We start from the raw sequence: 22,965 nt of genomic DNA, 5'->3' as shown, positions 1-22,965 counted from the left end.
TAATGTAGGTTGTCAGCCATTACATTAAAAATAATGATCTGCTTATCAGCATTGGACAGATTTTTAATGCTGTTGCAAATCAACCCTGATGCGTTACAGTCAGGCTAGTTGACGGAAAGCGTTTGGACACTTCTTATTCTCTGGAAAGCTTGTGGTCAGTGGCTGAATACAGACTTGGCTGCTTACAGATGCATGAACGGGCTCGTTTTCGTTTGGCCACTTTAATTTTGCCTCTGTCAATTTTTAGATGCAGCGTCCCGAGACGCGCCTATTTATACGACTCCAGTAGAAGCGCACAATTATTCTGCTTCCCTAAATGAGGCCATTTTTTTACTCTTTGGGATTCATTAAAATAGCATTTCAGCAGTAAATGCACAAAAAGATGTGCATGTATGATGTATTTGTAATTGCATGCTTTCATTAGAGTCTGTTTGCACAAGTTTGTCTGTCGGTTCAAAGCACAACTGTAATTATTCGTCTGTCCTTGTTAATCTTCTGAATTGATCATGTGAAATGAGAGCCTGATGTCCATATCTCACTGGAGCCAACCCTCCTGCTTTTGTTCACCATGGGAGAAGGTGTGTGTTTGTCGTGGGGGTCGAGTCTTTGTCGTGTCAGGGACAACTGTTATCAGAGCATTCCCGGTCCTCTCTGGGCTCCACGGAGGTCTCTGATAACTCTCAGCATGCACTCTGGTGTGAGTGGAGTCTGTTTCAGTTGGCTGGATTTAGAGTCACCGTCTCATCTAATAGCTCTGATTATTGATACGCTGAAAGGATTTGTTTCTTTCTGAGTATCTGCTGATAAATTTTAAGGGAATCTTTTAGGGTTGCACTGATGCATAATAAAATGTTCCTGATAATTTACTCACCCCCATGTCTTTCTTTCTTCAGTTGAAAAGAAATTAAGGTTTTTGATGAAAACATTCCAGGATTATTCTCCTTATAGTGGACTTCAATGGCCTCCAGATGGTTGAAGGTCAAAATTACAGTTTCAGTGCAGCTTCAAAGGGCCTTAAACGATACCAGACGAGGAATAAGAGTCTTATCTAGCGAAACGATTGGTCATTTACGAAAAAAAATACAACTGTATATGCTTTATAAACACAAATGATTGCCTTGCACGTGCTTACGCTTTACGTATTCTTCAAAAAGCTTACGTCGTATGTCCTACGCCTTCCCTATTCTACTTACGGAAAAAACGAAACTGGTGCCGCGTTCGTTCCGTAAGTTGAATAGGGAAGGCATTTTGGCAGATAATTAATAAAAAGTTCATTGTTAGTTTGATACCTAATATTAAAAAATGAAACCTTGCAAGTTTACAAAGATTTTTTAAATCGTTTGCTATCAGTCGGTTTAAATGTTCAAGTATATTCTTCCTTATTTTTTCACTCAGTTGCAGTTAATCAGTTTGTAATTTAGTTGTTTAATTAATTCATTTCTGCCTATTTTAAAGTCACTTCTAACATACAAACCATTTATTTTTTTTATTTTTTTGCTTTTGTTTTATTAACAAGTTAATTTCATCATCCATATTATAAATTTGATATTGGTATCGACTAGAATTTCTATATTGATGCATAACTGGAATAAAATGCTGTTCAATTCTGTTTAATTGGAAGATATTAACCCTCATAATATAAATGTATTGGCTGATGACTATAAACTTTAAAAATCTAAATTTTTTGCCATAGATTTGTGGTTGTTGGATCTGTAGCCTGTGGCATCTTTGTCGTTTAACAGTTTGTGAATTTGTGAATATTGCTTTCTTTGTCGCTTGTGAGTCAAAGCATGTGATTCCATTAAGAGAGTGATCTAAAGTTAGCCGTGTCAGAGTGGAATGACAGGAAGTGAGTGATCCCTGACGTGACCCTTCAGGCACAAGTGTGACGTTGCCGGTGGTCTGGCCATCATCAGAGATTCCCCGTCCTCCCCTCTGATACCAGCTGAGAACCTAAAATAACATGCCGGCAGATAACATCCCCTAACATGAGATCCGGCACACTTCAGGTGCATCAGTCTTAAAGGGAAAGTTCACATAAAAATGTCATTTCTGTCACCCTCGCTTTATTCCAGAAACATATGAATTTCTTTCCATGCACTTTTCCATGGTGAACACAGTTTATAAATAATGCCCTTGAAAAATCAAGGTTACTATAGCAACATCCTTTACCATTATTTAGATATTGTTCCTTCCAATTGCATGCTTTTCACAGCTTTCATTTTGTTAGTTATTTTTGGGCTTGGTTTGAATAAATCATTGAATATATGATTTTACATTCATAAAGAACATAGAAATCCATACATGTGCACGTTTTCTCCAGCCTATGTGAATGTCACTGGTGGAGGTCATTGGATGGAAATGAACTACGGCATCCATTCATCCATATGTGTCCCCTCGCTCCTGCTGAAATCCGAGCCCTAATCATTACCTATGGGCTCTTTATAATACTGTAGAGTCAGCAGCCTTGAGCTATTTATAGCCTTTTCGATACAGTGGAGTCGCTTCACTGCTGTGATGTTATTTTTTTTCTCTTTTTTTGCCCCCAAAGAAGTCCTTCAATGGATGCAGAAGATGCGGTTTTACATGCTGCTTTGGGATCAGTTCATACTAACGCAATGGCATCAGTTTTCAGATAGTCAGAATTTGGATAGTTTCGATTGTCAGACTGTTTTAGATTCTCTCTTGCATTCACTTGGACTAGTTCAAATAAACCTGATGTTAACGGCACTTAAAAGCTTTATCAGCAGCTTTACTATGAAATATCCAACATTACGGTTTGTTGACGGTAAGCAATTTGTCAAGCTCAGAAAACAGCTGCCTAGGGACCAAGATGCCCATTGAACGGCAATGATCGGATCCAAACCCTTGCTTAATGCCTGATTAGATACGTAGCATTTTATCATTATTATCTTATTCTACCTAATTAAGAGCATTTCTTTGTTAAGCTAGTAGGCTAAGCTGTTAGCTTGCACTGCATCTGTTTTTTGCTGTTAAGCCAGCTATGCAGTTTCCAAAATTAAATTTTTTGTGTTTATCTTTAAATTTACAGATTGTTAGCTTTACGTTACATGAATATAGTACAATAAAGCTTAGATTTTTCTGTTACTTTTTCAATGCAGTAAATGGCCAATCACACAGGGCGTTTTTTTTTTTTTTGCATTCCACTCCACTGCTTTACCATTAATTTCTGTGTAAACATGCGCTAAACAGACGTTGATTATTGTCAATCGTGTAGCGATGTATGAAGCTCAGCTCACACAAAAGTTACTTTCAGTGTTGGGGGTAATGCATTACAAGTAATGTGAGTTGTGTAATCAGATTACTTTTTTCAAGTAACTATTAAAGTAATGCATTACTTTTAATTTTACTCTTTACATTTGCCAAAAAACAAACAAGCGAGCCCAGCCCAGAAGAGAAAAAAGTAACAAAAGTAATGCACTACTTTCCATAAAAAGTAACTAACACAATTAGTTACTTTTTAGAGAGTAACGCAATATTGTAATGCATTGCTTTTAAAAGTAACTTTACCCAACACTGGTCACTTTCAAACCAAGCAGCTTTCTGTTGGTCAGTGCGGCGAATCCATGTGACCAACTTTAAATCTCTGCAAAATCTGGGAAAATATTTTGCCCTTCAGTGATATTCCCAATCATGTGGATTCCTATTGAAATAACTGCATTTCGGCCACAAAAATGAACCTAACATTGTTAAATATGAGTTATATCTGCAGTTATTTAAAAGCAAATTCTCAGAACAGTGTAATTTAGCAGTGTAGTCATTTTTCAGCATATCTACTATTCATTGCTCTAGTGTAGACATATTTGTCACAATGCTGCCGAATGGCTTTCCAAACATGATGCATCAAGCTGGCAGTATGGAGATGGCTGACAAAACTCTGCTTATGTTCACCAGGCTGTCTAATCCTGTTGCTGAACTGAGGATGATGCTATTTCTTCCCTGACCCCAGTCAAACATCACTGTGGAATTGAAAGAAAATGTAATCAAATATGCAAATATTTTTATAAGCACATAAACCTTTAGGACATAATAGTGCTTATGCTTTGGCGAGTTAAATGCTGACACAACCTGTATCCTATGAGAACGAAACTAGTTGGTTGGGCTTCAAATGGCACTGATTCAGCAGAAAGACCTGTTTATGAATTGGTCACCTCTATCAGCACCTCACATACTGAATTTAAAGAGCAGCAAACATGTTTAGTAGTATGTAGCATTGTCAGCAACAACCGTTTATATATGAACTCTGGTCAGCACACTATATTTCTGCTGCCTCTATTGATGGCAAAGTAATCCCATCTTTTAGCTGTGCTAAAGAGTGTGAAGGAGTGAGGAAAGGAAAACGTGCGTGGAATCTGCCGTTACTTCGGGCTCGTGCATTCCAGCCTGACAGCCTGTTGAAGGAGCTACACATGCAGACTGAGTTTCCAACATTTTTAGGGAATATGAAGTCTGGCATTTACACAGTGGGTGGGTTTCAAGTTAAATGGAGGAAGCATTGGTGACACAAAGACATTCGACTGTTTTATATTTACTTCAAACATAACTTATCCAGTTATTTAAGTATTACATTTTTGAGTATTGTTTTTAACTTGACTGTTTCATAATATAAAATTGTTCTTGTACTGATGCCAAACATTGATAAAGAGATTAGTTCACCCCAAAATGAAAATGATCACATGATTTACTCACCCTCAAGCCATCCTAAGTGTATATGACTACCTTCTTTTAGATGAACACAATCGGAGATATATTTAAAAATATCATTGCTCCTCAAAGCTTTATTTATAATGTTTGTGAAGGGGGGCCAAATTTTGAAGCAAAAAAAAAAAAACCATCCATCCATCATAAAAGTAACCCATACGGCTCCAGTGGGTTAATAAAGGCCTTCTGAAGTGAAGCGATGGGTTTTTGCACGAAAAAATATTAACTGTATGCATTGGTTTGCGCAGAAGCGTGACCACTGACCTGACGTAATGACGAACGTGGAAGCGCAGGGGATGGAGCAAAACAAAACACCGGTCACGAATTACAAGTCTAAAAAGAGAAATTTTAAATAGAAATGTCAGAAGAATTTGATATAAGAGAGGAGGAGCTTGAGTGTGTTGCACAGCCCTATTTGTTTGAACTGTAAGGTCCTCTAAGCTTACTCTACATCCTATGTCATACATCGCATCGGGGTTACTCATTTGGCGCAAGTCGACTTGCGCAGTATGCGTACGGTGGGCCGCCGCTGGAAGCTAGTTATTTGAATTCATAAAGTTTTAAATATTGATATTTTTCTTACAAAAACTCATCACTTTGCTTCAAAAGGCCTTTATTAACCCAATGGAGTCGTACGGATTATGGATGGATGCCTCTTTTGGGGGAGGGGGGAGGGCTTCAAAATGTCGCCCCCCCTTCACAACCATTGTAAAGCTTGGAGGAGCAATGATATTTTTAAACATTTCTCAGATTGTGTACGTCTGAAAGAAGATTGTAATATACACCAAAGATGGCTTGAGGATAATGGGATAATTATGGAATAATTTTCATTTTTGGTTGAACTATCCCTTTAACTTTGGTTATGATTGACCAAATTCATGAATATTTCTTTAAAACTACCTCAAAGGTGTATCTACGCCTTAGCAGTGAGAGGAACCGATTGTATAACGAAGACTTCCAGCGTTGCATTTCTGTACTCTGCTTTACCATTCACATTTACCTGCAGGCTTCATAGCCTGAGTACTAGAGGGATTTTGAAGCATTGTCCTCCAGTGGCACTGAAAGGGTTAAGACCGATACAGCACTTTCTACTGCAGATGGATCTGTGCTCCTACTGAGCAGAGCAGTTCTACAGTGAAGCACTGCTGCAGCTCAGTACACACACTTACTCCCTTGAACGTTGTCAAGCCACGGGGATTTACTTCAACGGCGCACGTTTGGTGTGAAGTAAAGCAAGAGCTCGGCGAGAATAAAAGACTATTTGAATGGAGCGATGCAACTTTACTTGAAGTGCTCGGAGTACTTTTTAAAAGAGCCTGAGCTGCTCAGCAAATCGATGTGGTCGGCAGATGCACCTCATCTCTTTTGCGAAGTGATTGAACAGTGACTTTCTGTTCTTGACTGGCCACTGCTTGATACATCGGGGCAGGGTTGGGACTCTCTTTTTTTGTGTACCTCTCTCTCCCTTCCCCCTCTCTCTGCACTATCTTCCTCCCTCCCCCGCCTTGTGCCGATTGAATCGGGGATCTCTGTGTGATCAGGCAGGATCAGTATGAGGGCTGGAGCCTTGCTGGCATGCGCACGGGTCTGCGGGACCTTGGTTTTGGAGAATACAAATGACTGAAGAAAGCTAGAGATATGTTTCTGGTTCTTCTGAGGTGATCTGACGGCTGTAAGTAATGTTTATGCTCATTGCAGTTCTTGTTATTTTTGTGATAATGGTAGATTTCTAACTTTAACTCAAGTTGAACCAGATTTGGGTCTGAAATGCTAAGCACATTAGACCTTTGGCAATGGTGCGTTTTAGTTTCTTAATACTTTGGCGGAGTACAACAAGTGCCCCAACAGTTGCGCAAATTTATGTTAGTGATTAGTTTCCATTTAGCTGCAGTGATCGGTGTGCCTTTAGCGCTGTAAATCTGCAGCGGTGGTGACGTTGCTGTGTTGCGTATGTGCAGGATGTTGCTACGTCCTCTGGGGACCACCTCCCCTTGCTGTGAGCTTTCCTGCTCTTTCGTTTGAATAGCAGGATCACATGCTCCTGGACTGGGGCTTTTAGCCATCGTCAGCACTTTGAGACCCATCTTTCTCCATTTCTGAAGTCATCAGTCATCAGCTCCTACGTGTTGCAGTCTGATGCCAGATCCAAAGGTGGTGTGTGTGTGTTTAAGAGGGACATTTGGATGTTTTTCCACCCTCCTCATCATCTTTTGGCTGCCAGTCAACATACGCAATGTTCTCTGGGAGCTTTTGTTTGCACTGTCCAATGCAGCTTCTTGCTCTGTCTGGCTGTGTTAACACTTAACTCTGGTCTGATCGTACAATTTTCTGTAGTATTGTGGTAAAGGATGTCACCTGTCAATAATTCTGACTTAAAGGGATAGTTCACCCAAAAATTAAAATTGCCCCATAATTTACTCACCCTCAAGCCATCCTATGTGTATATGACTTTCTTTTTTCAGTTAAACACAATCAGAATTATATCAAAAATATCCTGGCTCATCCAAGCTTTATAATGGTAGTGATTGGAGGATGAGATTTTGAAGTCCAAAAAAGTGCATCCATCGATCATAAAACGTACTTCACATGGCTCCGGGGGGTTAATAAAGGCCTTCTGAAGTGAATTGATGTGCTTGTTTAAGACAGATATCCTTATTTAAAACTTTATAAAGTAAAATAACGAGCTTCCAGCGCGACAGCCATACGCATTCGACGTACGTCTAAAAAGCGTCAACTTCCATGTAACTAACACAATGACGTTCTGCACGATGGCATGACATACTATGCTATATTCTACGTTATAACTCGTAGTAGGTCATGTCATTGTGTACTACGTCGCAGAAGTTAATGCCTTTTAGACGCAAGTCGAATGCGTATGGCTGTCACACCGGAAGCTTGCTATTTTACTATATTATACTCAATATTCAATATTTTTCTATTAATATAAGTTATTAAATACAGATTTCAATATAAAAAAATAATGCTTTTTACATACATTTTTCATTCATAGATATTATGTTTTTGTGGGGTTGTACCACACAACATTTTACAACCGGAACTAACCCTGTCACAAAAATCCATCCATCCATCCATCCATCCATCCATCCATCCATCCATCCATCCATCCATCCATCCATCCATCCATCCATCCATCCATCCATCCATCCATCCATCCATCCATCCATCCATCCATCCATCCATCCATCCATCCATCCATCCATCCATCCATCCATCCATCCATCCATCCATCCATCCATCCATCTCCAATCCAGACAAGTTTTCAAATATTCTTCATAACTTCTTCAGTTCATTTTTATCCCTAAAAAAGTACAAAACATTGTCAAACTACTCATGTTTTTCCCCCTAAGAATTAAGTTACATCTTGTCCATAATCTAGAGCCATCCCTAGTTAGTGCTACTGTAGATGATGGTGAAAAGTAATATGAAATCCTTAAAAAAATAGATGGAAATGAGCATACACGGACAAGGTTGACCGATAACAATAAAAAAGTACTAATATAAGCTGATACTGATGTTTCCAAAGTATTGTGCATCCTTACTACTTATATCATGAACACTGACTTCTTTTAACACAGAGAGAAAAATAGGTCATTTGTCTACAACTTTGTGAGTAAAACTTTTTTTCGGTGGCCAACATAGTATCTAATTTGGTTACAGTGTGGCACCTCTGCATTAATTTGTGGATTAGCTCCATATCATCTCAAACCTGCACATACACTCACACAACTTCGTAAAAATTGCCTAATAGCACTTGTCAACACTGATTTAGCTTAATCCAGCTGCTTGTCTCGTAGCAGCACGGCACTGCTACCGTCTCCCCTGAACACCATCGTCATGTCGTCCGCATCACAGCTCCACTAGTTCCCTGCATCTGAACCCAACGGCGACAACGAGAGAGCTATTTTTAGTTTCTCCCTCTTGCTCCCTCCGTTTCGCTCTCTCAATTTCACTCTCCTGTGGTGATGGATAATGTGCTGCATATCCAGATTTAAAAAGACTTTGAATCCCTGCCTCTCAGTTCACACTAGCATAGTAATGACTGTTAGCAGTTAAGATGAGCTTGACACTTACTATTCGCAATGCCTCAGTTGCACATTACAAAAAGGAGACTTGGTGGTAAGAAGAAAATCACTCACACAACACTGTCACTTTCCCACCCTAATGATGCAGATATCTTTTTCAGTTTTAATGGGGTATCTCAGGTCTAGGCGTTATCTCTGAAGGTGTCTCCAGAGACTATTAGATGGCCAAGTGTGAACTTGCGCAAGAATTTCATGGATTGTTTGCATGCCGCTTGCAGGCCAATTATCCTAGGTGCAAGTTTTATCATCCTCCCTGTCAGATCGCCCCCATCCAGTTGTCGTTACGTAAAAACCACATATACGCACACCATCTGGGCATCTTACTATAATTGACTTTATTCCGGCTCTGTTAGGATTGATAACCCCTTCCACCCCCTCAAAACAGGTCCTGTATCATTAATTAAAAATTACTTGGGTAGCTTCCTGTCAGAATAGTTTGGCCCTGACCACTCATTACGACTGTGTTCAGCTGTCCGATCCATCTGTGAGAGGGTCCATAGCTGCCCTTGCTTCCAGACCTCTGACAGTTTAGAGCATTGGCTCCCAGTCAAACCAGGATTCTTCCTGCAATATGAAGAGTTGATTGACCAAGGCGTAGGTGAATGTGCAACCGGTCCATTTGGGAATGCAATATTTAGCGTGATAATGTGTGCAAACAGTGGATGCGTTTATATAGCATGACTTAGACTACACTTATTAGGTCCTGTTTACACCTGGTATTAAGATGCGTTTTGGTCAATCAGATCACAAGTGGATGACGCTAAATACAGGTGTAAACATGGTCTAAAATGTTTCGACCACTTCCAAAAGTAGTCGAAAACGCATTCGACCAGATTGCTTTCGTAGTGTAGATGCTCATGTAGTCGGATGTGTTCGAAAGACCAACTACTCTCCGCCGACTGACCTAACACGCAAACATTAGCCTAGACGGGATTTAAACTCTGTCGGCTGAAGACCCAAGTTTGCTTTGAAGATGAAAAATGTACCAAGCATAATGTTCTCTCACCATTCCTGATTTTTAACACGCAATCAACTGTTCAGCATGGTCTTGCGGCTATCAGTTTAGAAATGAAAGCTGATGATCTCCTTATGTTTTTCCGTAGTCTCTGGACACGTTCATATGTAAATTGTGCAACCTAATTTTGATCTATTAGAATGAAAGATCTGAAAAACCCATACATTTACCCATCCATAAACCATCCCCTTCAAGAAATCAGGACAGAAGTGGTTGAAGGTGGACAAAAGAGACTGTTTAAAACACTAGGTTTAAACTGGAATGCATCTCCCTCATCTACTTGTGATCTGATCGACCAAAATGCATCTTAATACCAGGTGTAAACAGTTTACTACTACAAACAAAACCTTTATTTACATAAAAAGCTGTTGACTTGTCCTCCAAACTTTAGGTAAGCTAACCGTTCGACTACATGGAAGGTACAACATCTAGGATAATACTCTAAAACATCTTAAAATCCATTCAAAGTGGTGTTGTCTTCAACAAATGACTTGTTTCGTAACCTTGCAGTCATGACTTTCCTCAGATGAGCAATTCGCTACTTGAGCAGGTTGATGAATTGATGCAATGAAGTTTTATCTCTAGCGTGGGAATCTCTTGATTGAGGAAATCTGTCACAATGAATCTGGAGCACTCTGGGCTCTCACACATTTATATAGCAGCATTAGGGCGATCGTTACTGTGATTCCCATCACACAGGGATATTTTTATGACACGTTTGACATCAGGCGTTTGATTGCAGCCTGTGGGCATCCAGAAATTTGTGACAGTATATGGAGTAATAGGAAGTGAAGGTGATGGCTGTGTTCATTGTGTACTTGCAAGTTATTTTATAGCATGGTGAGACATAGAGTGGGACTTTAAAAGAAGTCTGTTCTGATGTATCATGTTTTGCTTTATCCAGAGAAACTTACATTACACTAATTGCGAGGACAGTCCCCTTGCAGGAACCTGTAGTCACATGTTAATTGCACATTGACCATACTAAAGCCGAATTGTGAACTCGGTAACTTTGAATGGGATTCGACTTGCAAATATGGAATTTGATGTTAGCATTTGATCTAGCAACCATATAGCTATAAGTTAGAACACCTTAGCAACCATGTGGCAATTACTTGGCAACTACACACACCACTCCATATGGTAAGCTCGACATTCAATTAATTTTAGTTTCACATTAGCATGTTGCTAAGCTAACAGCACCATACTTTAAGGGTAGAGTCCCACAGAATGCATTTTTGCTTTGAAAAATGTGAGACCTAGGCAGTGGAATGGGAAAAAACACAAGGTCAAGATTTTATCTTGAGCATTGCGTTTTTATAAAAACAAATGACACAAGACACAAGCACAATAATCAAACACAGTGTGTGTTTGCATAGAAAAATAATGGAAAAGTAGCGCAGCGGAACAGAGAATTGTGTTCTGTGTGAACAGCCCGGAATTAACTTGAACAAAAAATTAATATCATAGAGACTGGGTTGGGCCGGATAAATAACCACCTAGCAACTACCCAGAACACAGTAATTTGGGAAAAAAAAGACTCAGAACGTCTTAGCAACCAACATTTTGGCTACCACTCACTGCTCTGTGCAGTTCATTTTAATACAGTTTAATGTTAACATGATGGGCAGAAAATGTGAAAGTCATTAACATTCCATCTCATATATCTCTATTTCAAGATTAATTTTGCCTAGAAGTTACTGGAAGAAGATTGATTGACAAATGATTGGTGGGAGACACACCAGTCAATTAGAAAATGAGAAAACCTTCCCTTTCTCTCTCACCATATTGCTCCATCCTTGCTGCTCTCAAGACCAATTAGTGCAAATAGCTACAGTGCTACAAATCTTTACATTTACAAACACAACCTCACTATGCTGCCTCATCAGAAAAAAAAATGTTTTTGCCTTTTTGCTGTTTTGCTGTGGGCTGCTTTTGCCAGCAAAAGCAATGTTGTCATGCTTAGTCATAGAGCTTGAACATACAGAATCAGAGTTTGTTGTGAATATGTTTGTGTTTCTCTCTCAAACAAAAGTCACAAACATGCAGCTTTTCTGTGCCTTCGGGTCAGTTTTGAACGGGTTGCTAAAAGTCAGGAACTGTATTGCCCAGTCATGTTCTGCCTTTGTAGTGCATTAAAAGACGACCGTCGAGGTCTCTAAAGAGCTCTTTCGCTGTGTGTAAACTTAGCAAAACTTCAGAAGAAACTGTGAAATAAGATTTACTGTCAACAGGAATCAAGTGGCCCCTTTGTTAGATTTTCGACTGGCCGATGAAAACCACCCATAAATTCTGGCAAAATGGTGCAGGGTATGTTGCATCAGCGTTTTTACGGCGCCGATCAGCCTTAAGATGGGCATAAATCCTCCCAACCCTCCTTTGGCTCTCCAGTGTGCAAACTTTTCCCAGCCGGGCTTCAGTTGCCCTGCGTTTTCCACACTTCTGTTCATGAATATTTATGTACCAAAGTACCATATTGTTTCCCCTCAAGTGGGATTTCTGCTTGTCAGTTGCTGCAAAAAAATCCTTGTATACATAGATTCCTGTATTTTCTTCATAGCTTATATATTTTTAAAGCTGTCTGTGTTAAGACAACAAATCATTTGTTCCCCCTCTTGGTGCGGTGTAATTCCTGGGTAAGTTTCTTTCCATACCCTCCAACTCTGGAGCCATCTGGCAGCTTGCCTAGATCGTCAGGAGGAACTGAAGGATGAGTAATGTTGTGTTTAACTGGATAAATCCAAAGCTCTGTTCTAAAGCTTAGTGAGCTACCTAATTGTCTACTGCCTACATAGTTAGCCGACTTCTAAGGTGTCATCCTATCTGCCGCAGAACCTTTATAAGTGATCGATTTGGAATGCTGCAATGACAATTACATGATGCTAAGTTAAATTCTCAGTTAAAGGTGCAATATGTAATAATTTTGCAGTAAAATATCCAAAAACCACTAGGCCATTGCCTGGATAATCCAGCCTCACCACTGTACCAGCGGATGAGTCTGGTCGGCCATTGAATCCATTCGATTTCTAGGGTGGAGCAAATCCGAGCAAACAGGAAGCGGAGTAAACCAATCAGAGAAGGGCGGATATGACGTTAGCAAAGTGACGAGAGTCAACGGCGAAAAGTAAATAATGAATGTGTTTTTGGTCATTTAAAACTGAATTCACGGCTGAATAGAACAAACTCTCGGGTCTCCCGTGCGCAATCTTTGTTGATATTGAAGGGACTTTCGCCGCACTAGAGTGACGCTGTTTGCGTCACTGAAATAAACAAATCTGATTGCACGGTACGGTTTGGAGTTGACACAAATCGCGATGGAGGGCGGACTGACCAGACTGATATATCTTGTAGAAGATATATCAGTCTGGACTTGCCAGGCAAACTAGGCCAGTGTTATATATTTTGTTCACTTGAGTACTTACAGTATCCCAAATGTTTCCAACCATTTGTAAATCGTGAGAAAATTTCAATTTTATCCAAGGCACCGGAACATGTGAGGAGTCGCCTGTCAATTGCGTCATATACCCGCGTTACCCTCAGTTCCCGCTTTTATTTTGTAGAAACCATGGACACGTTTTAATAGACAAGGGAACAACTGTTTTGATATATTTATAGACAGAAATCTAATTGATGTTATACAGCTCAACATGTTTAGTCTTATTGTTTAAATTTAATTCTTTTTTTTTTCTTTTTTTTTTTTTAAGTACCATGCTTTACCATGCCTCAGAGAAAAACACTATTTTGTGAAGTAGCTAACATAGCATAATCAGATGCAGCTTTATTTTTAGTAACAGTAGTACAACATTTTCTCCATCATACAATACGTTTTAAAATGAATTGCATACCATTTATCAACACAAGCCATCCAGTATTTAATATATGCTAAAATCAATCTATCTTACTGCACGGTGTAAACAAGTGTCTCACAGCAGCCGCCGAGCGAACACACAAAGTAACGTTATAACACATAACACTCTCAAATGTATCAAATATGATAAACAGAGCTGCGTTTCCTAATACTCATGACCATGACCGCGCCGGCGACTGTGGCATAATAAAAGTTCAGCTGCTCGTGAGGCGTGTGTTTCACAATCGCTCCAGCTCCTCGTTCAGCTCCCACAACACTCAGTCCTGCCCTGCTTCATACTACAGTAACGTTAATAATCACATCCATGAAAATGATTTCTTCCCGAGTCCTATTCCTATTCTTTTGCACCATCTGTTGAGGTGAAGACCACATATCCCAAGATTCCGCACTCAAACTTGGCGTCATCAAGCTACGCCTTTGTTTTGAATAGGCCTCAAGCGACCTCTAGCGGACAGAATTATTACATACTGCGCCTTTTAATAAGCATAGGCTTTTTTTTTTTTTCCCACTGAACTCATCGCAGTGCATTCTGAGATTGTTTGAAGGCAACAAGCACATAGAGAACACGCTCTGTAGAGCAGTTTGTCCATTTAGGGTTACTGTAGAAACATGGCGGCACAAAATTTTAATTTGATGTAAGGGGACCCGTGGTGTATGTAGATAAAAATGGCTCATTCTAAGGTAAAAAAACATAATGGTTCATTATGTAAGGTCTTTATACACCACTGAAAAAATAGTTATATATTATATTGCATTGTCAATAGATCCTCCTAAATATTACACACTGGACCTTTAAAGTAATAGTTCACCCTTTAATTGCATGGACAGGAAAACCCACTTAGACATTTCTTAAAATACCTTCTTAAGTAAATGTTGGGTGATTTATCTCTTTAAAATGCTGTCTCATAGTATGTAATGCATCTCCAAGAAGACAAATAAACAGTTCATGTGAATCATCTTTCAAGGACGTTCTCTGGCAGTCTCACAGTAGCTCTCGAGGCTTTAACTTGCTGGATTATGGTCTTCCTGTGCTCTTTGGTCTCTTGTTCGGAAGATTTCTATGATTCAGCCTTTTGTTCCAGAGAGTGAATGTCTAATGCCCAATCTGACAGCTCAGAAGTGTGCTCATTCAAAGCAAGTAGCATTAGTTACAGAACACTAGGAATTGGCCATCTCTGTTGGATGCACTGAACGTTTACACCACTTCTCATGCAATTCCTTTTTAACATTCAGCAAGGGAGAGAGGACTAGGTTGTACAAGAGGCAGACGGAATTTCTAATCCACTTCCTTCCACGTGATGTAATGAGCTTGTTAGCTATGGAGGGAATGAACGCAGTGGTTTGGAGTCACTGACTAAATCTGAGTAGGCTGATTGACTTCCCAGTGGGCAGTGGGAATGGTGGATAGAAAAGACGAGGATGCAGTTTGATTTCAGCTTACGTCATGTCCTTTTAGTTGAATGACTAGTTGGCGTCATTTTTATGTGCATCACAAATGCATCACATTTTTTTTTTTAAAGTATAGCCTTGTCTAGCTTATATTTTCTTACAATACGCCATGAAAAGTCCGGCACGACTATCCCTCTGAGAGTAGCTTTAACAAGCCTTGCAAAGATGCAGGATATGTTAATAGCGCCCAATCGATCCAAGCAGATCCTCATTGCCATGCAGGGCACAGGTGAAGGGTTGAGCTTGCAGTAATTGTCCCCTAGGTCAGCACATTTCCCACAAGGCATTGCCCTTGTATTCTCTCTCCTTCCTCCCTCCCTATTACTTCTTTCCCGGCATCTGCTCTGGGTTTTATTTGGATTCATACTCCGTCAGTCATGTTTAATTAAGCTATAATCTTGAAACGTAGCTTGTTTGGCTGATGTTACTGCCATTGTATTGCCGTTGTTTTTAGCCTCTCTCGACTGGCAGAATAAATTGCATTTAAAACAATAAAAAACATTATTTTTCACATTTTACATTGTTGCAGCACCTCTTTTCCCAGTCTGTCAGTAACACTTTGTTTCTCTATGAAGCCCCTGCTTCCAAAAAGTGCGATGCACTCTGATTGGTCGGCTTGACCAGTGTGTTGTGATTTGGTCAACAGTAGGCTTGCTGCGATAGTCGGTGTTGCCGGTGTTACATCACTTGCCCACCTCGGTGCTGCCCCCAACCATCCTTTTTTAAAATTTTAAATAATAATAAAAATCATTTAGTTCAGTTAGAGAACAGACTACAATTAAACTGAACGCATCTGCTCAATTCACCTTGAGCCGAACAAAAGTCGCAGCACAGATCAGCAGCAGGAGTCAGTTTTCACCTCACTTCGCCCATTTCGCTTCACTCGACTGACAAGACGATAGCGGAAGATTTGGTTTCAAAGCGAAATGTAAAAGTGCGTTTTTAAGTAGGGCTGCCCTCGACTAAAGATTTTTCTAGTCGACCAATAGTCGTTCATTTAAGCCATTAGTTTCGGTTCATGCTTGTTACGAGCTCAAGTTCACCGAGATCAGAAAACGCATCCTGATTGCTTTCATTGTTTTACAAAAGCACAGCGTTTTGCTGTATTGTGAGTTTACAGAAATAAAAGTAGACCTTTTACATTTTGCATTACTCTTATCTATGACCAAAAATGACTAAATGACTGAGTATTTTAAGTTAAGTGCAGTGATCACACCGGCGCCTCCATGTCATGCAGTAAACACGCTCTCCACACAAACACTTGGATATGCGCCAAATAACAGCGCACATTTATCTATAGGCAAACATTAAAGAGTATGGACTAAAGTTGCGACTTACATGTTTCAAGTGATAAGCCATATTTGAGGTTGATAAATGATACGTGAATGTTTGGAGTTCCTGCATTTAATGATCTGTGCCTCTAGCACTGCGTGACCTCGCCACATCCTGTGCAGATTTTTGTTTTCTGCGACTAACCGATTAATAAAATCTTGGTCGACCAAGCCTCTTCAAGTTGACTAACGGTTAGTCGACTATTAGGGGGCAGCCCTATTTTTAAGCGAGTTTGTCATTGTATTATTTTGTTGTTGTGCTTTTCATTAACTATTCAAGCAATTGCCGCCCCAGATTTGCTGCTAATTTGAAAATGTGCATTCATAATAGTGCGTGTTCACTGGCGCGAAGCATGTCCCTATGGACATGCATCGTAAGCAATTTAAAAGGTGGAAAAAAAAGGGAAAAATTCCTATGTGTTGTCACACGTCTATTAACGGTTCAAAATTCCCCTAGTCAACATTTTCAAGTGTGTTTCAGAAATGGCACGCCCCTTACCATAACCACAAGTTTCAACACACTACCAACGCAATTCAGCCAGTTTTTTTTTTTTTTTTTTTTGCATGTCTTGGGTGGGAATTCTGGGAACGAGTTCAGAAACAGTGCTTACTGATATAAAGAATAACTCCCTTTGGAGTGAAATTGTGCTTTTTAACTTTGCAGACCTTTTTCATGCTTAAACAGCAACATTACACACTAAAGAAAGTTGGAAAAAAGCATTATAGGTCCTCTTTAATTGTGCTCACGATTTTTGCATTTCTCAATTAATGAAGCATAATAATTGCCTGCAGGTAATTTATCCTGAAAAGGTTTAATTTTCATTTGACATTTGCGTTATCTTGCATTGGTATCAATCCTCCACAAGCTTTCATGCTTTCGGTTGCCAGATGTCAGTTTAATCCCTCAATCTGAGCTTTTCTCTTAAATGGATACATTTTCTGTTTGGTATTTTACTTATTCTTTCTAACCTGCCAACTATGCACATGCGTGTTCTCTCTTAATAAGTATGATTATAATTTTTGAGCAAAATAATCATGATTATCAGTTCAACCAATTTAATCTAGTGAATGAAAGACCACAAAGTATATTGCTCGACCATGAAAAGATAGCAGAGCTAGGACTAATGAGTCCCTCTTGTCGACAGACTTCATTTGGTCAGATTAGCGTACTAGTCAAACCAAAACTTGCTTGATCTTCAGAATTCACAGGCTCTTTATAAAACGCAGTTGAGATTAAAGGGATCAGACCGCAGGCGTTTCTTAGCCTTGGCAAGAAACCGATAACCATAATTCTTGCTGTCAGATTGTAGTAGATCTATTTAACTAGCTGCACGCTAACAAGATGTAGTGTGCAGTTTGAGACGGGCCCAACGTGACGGGAAGTCAGAGCTGTGAAGCGAACGAGACCTGAGTTATTATCTGCGAGGTCAAAGGCACTGGAAGGATGTACTGAGACTTGATCTCTCAGCTCGTGAAGATGTGACATAGGGACGTCATTCATCCTTCCTTTATCGCCGTGAGGTCAGGAGGCAATCGCTTGTGCTTCACACAGAAGGTCATGAACCTCTCATCACGGTTTCCATTTGTTACAGAAACCTCCATTTATCCAAAGCTCTTCATTCGAACACACTGTACCTGTGGATTTGCACACATACGCTTCCTGTTGTGTTGAAGATTTCTGTTTTGGAATGTCCCATTGGAATTTGGGATCTTTTAAACCTGAAAAGCCTGAGTTATAGTCGATTTTTTTTTTTTTTTTTTTTTTTTTTTTAATTAAACTATCTATTGAACCTTTAGGCAAAATATGTAAAGAAACATTTTGTATTTTTTGTCTCATATTTGATATGTCAGACTTTTATGGCAATTTATTGACCACAAGAGAAGAATATTCTAAATATTGATTTATATATTACTGTATATTTGATACAGTTGTGTTATTAAAACTAATACAGATAATTTTTGGTTACTGAAATAAAGCTAAAATAAAATGTGTGTGTGTGTGTGTATGTATATATATATATATATATATATATATAAGATGAAAAATAAATAAATAAAACCAAACGAAAATGGGAAAAGTTGCCTTAGCAAGTAAATAAAACTATATTAAAGATAAATAGAAATGTATAAAAACCAAAACTAATAAGAACTGACAAAAGCATAAAAAACTAAAATTGAAAATCTTAAAAAATAAAAGCTAATTCAAAAATATTTGAAAGTGCAATAAAAGTTTATAAATAATACATTAAAAAAACAGTTTTTATATTATATTAGGCAATATAAAAACATTTTTTTTATTTTTAATTATTATTAAAAATAATTATGTAATATATAAGTATTTTTTATATAATGTTTCCTTTTGTTTTCCCTTGTTTATTCAGTGATTATCTAGATTTTTAGTGTATTTACTTTAATTTTTTTAAGCATTTTGATTCTAAGTGGCTGAAGTTAACATTCAAAATATATATTGAATGTCTTGAGAAGGATGAAAAATATTGCATATTTTTCTAGCTTGCTTAGCTCCAATGCGGACACTCAGTTTTCGTCCATCCCAATGTCTTGCGTAGAGTAAATAATTCACATCCTTGTGATTTTTAAGTCCAAGTTTTAGCAGTTGTTCAGGGATTTTATACATGGTTTTGTTAATGTAAGTGACAGATTCTCTCTTTAGTGAAACGAAAAATCTTATACAACACGTTAGAGGAAAGAATGAAGAATTGCTATTAATAGATATATGTTTGAGTGTGTATGTGAAGTCGTGGATATCCTGTCAGGTGCTGCCTCCGGTCCTGACACTGCTGACATTCCTCATCCTTCATGGATTTCCTCACTTGAGGTCTTGCCACGGACGTGATTGAGTGGGCGGCACAGTTGCCCTCATGGAACATTTCTTGAGCTACAACCCACTATCCTTCATGCTCACAGTTTAAACCATGACGCTCACATTTAAACCCTCCATATCACCCTGTTGGTGTTTATTTTGCTGCACATTATCAGCACTTACAACTACATAGTCATTCTCTAAATGTTTGATTAGATTTTTTCGAAGGATCTGATGATCTATAGGAGCACAGTTGTGCAGCACTGGCGTTGTGTGAAGCTGCTGTTTTAGGTGACTGCATTGCAGAAGCCATGGAGAAATAAGTGAATAAATCAATGTTTGAGCACCTCAGGTGGCTTTGCTGTATGTCAGCAGTCCTTTCTTTTCCTCAAGCCTAGCGTGAGGTTTCACCACCTTTGTTGTTTTCGTTACATAATTTCCATAAAGTGTAGGAAGATCATTTAGACTCTATGGAGGATTTCTAAACGTGTTTACGGATGTTCTGAAACGCTCTCAGAGACATTTCCGAATGTGTAACTCGCTTGATTTTAATGAATGCATCTTCATCCTTTAGGCCGTGTGGGAATGTAACCAATTAAAGTTGTTGATGTTAATCTAACGATTTGTGTGTTTCTCTATTAATCTCTTTCTCTCTGTTTTTTTTGTTTCTCTCAATACAGAGTGCAGCAATGGAGGAGACCGTAATATGGGAACAGCACACTGTAACTCTGCACAGGGTGAGAATCTAATCCTCTCTTTTGATTTGTGTCTGGAATCCAAGTATGGATACTTCTCAAATCATGCTGTTTTTGTGATCTGTGTAATAAAATAAAAACTTTTAGAAATATTGGTAGAATCACATTTTTATTTTGTTTTACTTGTTAAAGAACATCTTGAGATAGAAATGTATTTTATTACATTCAGCTGACAGATTTGTTTTGACTTGTTTTAAAGACCACATGAAATCAAACCTCTGACTAGCTTGGTCATGGTTGTAACTGTAATCTGTTGGCTAATTTAAAGTCCTGCCCAGACTTCCTCTTTTAATAGGAAATACCCCAAAACAGGAAAGAAACAGGTTTATGGGGTCTTTAAGCAAAAACAATTGGAAAAGAGAATACAAAATGTATTTATTTTCAAGAATTATAACCGAAATTTTTTAGGGGAAAACAAAAATGTTTGAAACATTTTTGGTGTTACATTAAATAATGTTACATTATTGGGTTACTCCCTAAATAAAAGTACAAATTACGTGCTATCGGGATTATCGTAAATGCGAGTTTCCTCGTGGGAAATCGAACTTGAACTAGCTCTCAAGTCACATTTACTACCTGGAAACTCTGAGATAAATTTGATGCCCGAGTTTCCGAGTTGGGTGGGCCATAAAATGTAAACATGACGGAGGGGAGAACAATTTGCCTGGAAAATCCAGCCTCACCACTGTACCAGCGGATGAGTCTGGTCAGCCAATGAATCAATTTTCTAGGGTGGAGCAAATCCGAGCAAACAGGAAGCGGATTAAACCAATCAGAGAAGGGCGGATGTGACGTTAGCAAAGTGACGAGAGTCAACAGTGAAAAGTAAATAATGAATGCGTTTTTGGTCATTTAAAACTGAATTCACGGCTGAATAGAAACTCTCGGGTCTCCCGTGCGCAATCTTTGTTGATATTGAAGGGACTTTCGCCGCACTAGAGTGACGCTGTTTGCGTCACTGAAATAAACTATTCTGATTGCACGGTACGGTTTGGAGTTGACTCGAATTTATGGAGGGCGGACTGACCAGACTGATATATCTTGTAGAAGATATATCAGTCTGGCCTTGCCAGGCAAGAGAACGATTGCTGGTTTATTCAAAATTAAATCTTCAATACATTTTGGCTTGAATAAGATTTCCTCAAAAGATAGGCAAGAATAAACCTGGCATCCTCCATGATTTTTCTTCTTTCCGACAACAACGCGCTTGAATGCGACAAGGTCTAGAGCTGTCAAATTAAAATTAAATTTTTAAAATTTAAGATAAAAATCCACATTTGAATGGAAAAATTTTAGGTGTGCGTCAGGTGGTGAACGAGATGCGATGATAATGTAAGAGTTGTTACATTTTTAATGTTTTTCTTATCCTATCCAGTTGAACCCACTTGATGTGGTGCTGTTGCGTTGTTCATTCAAAACACTGCAGAAATGGAGAAGCTCAATGCGGGGAAGATCTTGGTTACGTCAAAATTGTGACCAAGCCGTTCACACAGAACTCATTTTCTGCACTGCTTTTCCATTGTTTTCAATGTAAAAAAACGCTAGACGGACATCTTTTAACCGTTTGCGAAATTATATTTGATTTTTAAATGTTAGTTTAAATGTAATGCATTTTTTTGTGCAGACAGTCATGTTTTTTCATTGCTTTGAATAAACAATTTAATGCGGCGCATTAATATTTTGCTCATTGTGCCCTCTTGTGGAGAGACGACCCAAGAGCTTTTTCCCTCTAACTGAAATTTTGCCTTTTTAAATTCAAATAAATCTTGATTTTGAAACACCTTAAAGGTGCAGCTTGGACACATCTTCAGTGAAGGACCCGGGGTCATAGGGTGTTTCGGGTCTTTGATCTTCAGACACCCTCACCTGGGCGACCCAACCGGGGTTGATCAGGCCCCGGTTTGTATCCAAGCAGCGAGCTACTCCATACTTCTCCCCTTTTGATCCATAACCACCTTGAGGCTTTTTCAGCGGCCTCACTGATGTTTTTAGTGGCTCTTCTTTCACGCAACCTTCTGATGCCAAGGAGCCTGAATGCCCGATGCACAGATTGACTTAGAAAGCCCCTTCAGCCCACTTCTATTGGTTCACAGCGGGCCCTCCATCCACTCCCTCTGCATGCCTCAACCAACTCCAGATATTTGGCCTTCTTCCTTTCGAAAGCCTCCTCCATCCTGTCCTCCCAGGGGACAGTAAGCCCCTACTTATAGTATAGTATAGTATAGTATTATATTATAGTAACTAATATTAGTAATAGTTAAGTATAAAATTCAAATGTTGTTTTTTGACAACCCTAACAAGCTCATAACACTACTTCACAGTTGTGAAATCAGACATTTCAGATAGCATTACATACATTGCGTATAAAGCCCAAAATATAGTTCACTTTTTACGCGTATGTGACAGTCAGTGTACAGTGCGCGTGACGCGAATTTCATCATCAGAGGAGAATGCGTGTACCATTGTAACTCGTGGCGAGAGATTGTTCAAACTGTGCATGTGTCGATCGCCTGTGTTTGCGTACGTGTCAAATGAAGTATACTTTCCAAGGCTGTGCGTTCAACTGTGTGAGTACACTAGCATACGCGTAAAAAAATGAAGTATACCCAGGGCTTAAGGCAGCATAAGTTACCTATGTGTTTTAGTTTTGTTACGTTACTTGCATACAATGAAAACTTGGTGTTAGGGCTGGCCGATATATCGCATGCGATTGTCACACGCATTCGTCAGTAAAGCCGATGAATCGCAGATGAATCACCTTCGATATTGAACGCGATATTGCGTAGCTTGTCAGTGAACTACGGCTCTGTCTATTAAATGCCGCTCCATTTTAAGGCAGGTCGCATGCGATATATCGCCCACCCCTACTTGGTGTCACATGCACTACATAAGGCCAAAAAC

The 22,965-nt window shown here is 39.1% G+C and overlaps 1 protein-coding gene across 7 annotated transcripts in view; it reads left to right on the top strand.

Annotated features, from left to right (window-relative positions):
- The window catches only part of tjp1b (tight junction protein 1b), a 163,847-nt gene that overhangs the window by 98,081 nt on the left and 42,801 nt on the right, over positions 1-22,965 (top strand). For all 7 annotated transcript variants that reach the window (XM_067380318.1, XM_067380321.1, XM_067380323.1 and 4 more), the window contains exon 4: positions 19,990-20,046. In XM_067380318.1, the coding sequence (XP_067236419.1) occupies positions 19,990-20,046 (57 nt within the window). The remainder of the gene's footprint in view (positions 1-19,989; positions 20,047-22,965) is intronic.

This window comes from Chanodichthys erythropterus, chromosome 24 (assembly GCF_024489055.1).
Source record: "Chanodichthys erythropterus isolate Z2021 chromosome 24, ASM2448905v1, whole genome shotgun sequence".
Classification (NCBI taxonomy): Eukaryota; Metazoa; Chordata; class Actinopteri; order Cypriniformes; family Xenocyprididae; genus Chanodichthys; species Chanodichthys erythropterus.
Note: the sequence above shows the minus strand (reverse complement) of the source record. Positions and strands in the feature narration are given on the sequence as shown.